At 53.3% G+C, this 1,650-nt stretch overlaps 1 protein-coding gene across 1 annotated transcript; it reads right to left on the minus strand.

Moving 5' to 3' along the window:
* Positions 1–407: 407 nt before the first annotated feature.
* Positions 408–1,346, minus strand: LOC110577840 (olfactory receptor 10P1). Its single transcript, XM_021687279.1, has one exon. It carries the CDS (start codon positions 1,344–1,346, stop codon positions 408–410), a length of 939 nt encoding a protein of 312 aa, XP_021542954.1.
* Between the last annotated feature and the right edge of the window lie 304 nt (positions 1,347–1,650).

The following is a 1,650-nucleotide window of genomic DNA, read 5'->3' on the forward strand; positions in this document are numbered from 1 at the left end:
ACTCCTTCATGGGTGCTGGGCAGGTCACGGAGTTGATGTCCGTTTCATAGACATTTGCCTTCATGACTGACACAGACTTCTCACTATTGGTATAGACACAGCAGTCACCTTGCTCAGGGATCCAGAACAATCTAGAAGATGCTCTTCCCCATAAATATTCTTCCTTGTGAGCAGCAGTCCCTTCCAGTCTATCTTGTCCTAATAACCCATGCTCTGATGGTGAGTCTTGGGTGTGGGACAGGAGGTAAGATACAGATTTATCTCTGTTTTAATTCCAACATTTTCTGCCAGGAAGCCTTACTTCTTTGAGGGGCTGCATGGTTTCTGTTCAGCTGGGGTTTAACTCCAGCACCTGAAAGCTGGAAGGAGGAGGAGTCCGTGAGCGAAAAGACATCCCCTGAGTCCCTTCAGGGTGAGGAGACCTGCCTCTTGACCATGTGCCGCAGGGCACCTGCCACCTCCTTGTTCCGAAGGGTATAGATGATGGGGTTGAGCATGGGTGTGATGACTGTGTAGAAGAGGCTGAGGATGCGGTTCATGGTGACAGAGGAGCCCCCCTGGGGCTGGATGTAGGTGATGCTGGCTGTTGCAAAGAAGAGGAAGACCACAAGCAGGTGGGAGGAGCAGGTGGAGAAGACCTTGCGGCGGCTCTGGGTGGAGGCCATTGCCAGGATGGCCCCCAGGATGCGGGCATAAGAAGCCATGATCAGAGAGAAGGGGACCATGATGAAGACCACGGTGGCTGTCACCACAGAGATTTCACTCTTGTGCTTCCCAGCACTTGCCAGTCTCAGTACTGGCAGGATGTCACAGAGGAAGTGCGGGACGATGGGGTGGCTGGGGAAAGGCAGAGTGAAGATGAGGGACGCGTGGGTGGTGGCTGTGATGATGCCCATGAGCCAGGAGACAGCCACCATGGCCATGCAGGCCCGCCAGTTCATGAGGGCGGAATAGTGCAGGGGCCGGCAGGTGGCAAGGTAGCGGTCATAGGCCATGGCTGTGAGCAGGCAGCACTCTGAAATGCCCAGGACAATGAAGACATACATCTGGGCTACACAGCCCTGGAAGGAGATGGCTTGGGGGTGTGGGGAGGCCAGGTCGGCCAGGGTCCTGGGCACAATATCCGAGGTGTACAGGAGCTCCACCACTGAGAGGTGACGCAGGAAGTAGTACATGGGTGAGTGCAGGGCAGGGCTAGCCTGTGTGAGGAGGATGATTGTAGAGTTACTGAGCAAGGTGACCAGGTAGACCAGAAGCACCACCCAGAACAGGGGGCCCTGTAGGGCCCTGAGGTCAGAGAATCCTAGAAGGAGAAATTCAGGCAGAGTATGATTTTCCTCAGCCATCACTTCAGGCCAGAACCTACGGCACAACCAAGGAAGAGACATTTATATAGAAACGAGCAGCATTTCTGTAATTTAGTAAAGCACTTTTCATACAGTCCCTCTGGAATCAACTGAGAGAGTTTGGGTCTCTACTTTATGGATGAGGCCATCTCAGAGGGGCTAAATAATTTGCCTGAAGTAATACCAAGGAAGCTGCAGGCCTGGGACTTGAACGTAGGTTTTTTGGTTCCAAATTCACTGTGTTTCCCACTGTTCCTGATGCCCTAAGTCTTGGTGCAGGGTCTAATTCCCAGGGGGAGAGACC

Source organism: Neomonachus schauinslandi, chromosome 5, assembly GCF_002201575.2.
Source record: "Neomonachus schauinslandi chromosome 5, ASM220157v2, whole genome shotgun sequence".
Taxonomy (NCBI): Eukaryota; Metazoa; Chordata; class Mammalia; order Carnivora; family Phocidae; genus Neomonachus; species Neomonachus schauinslandi.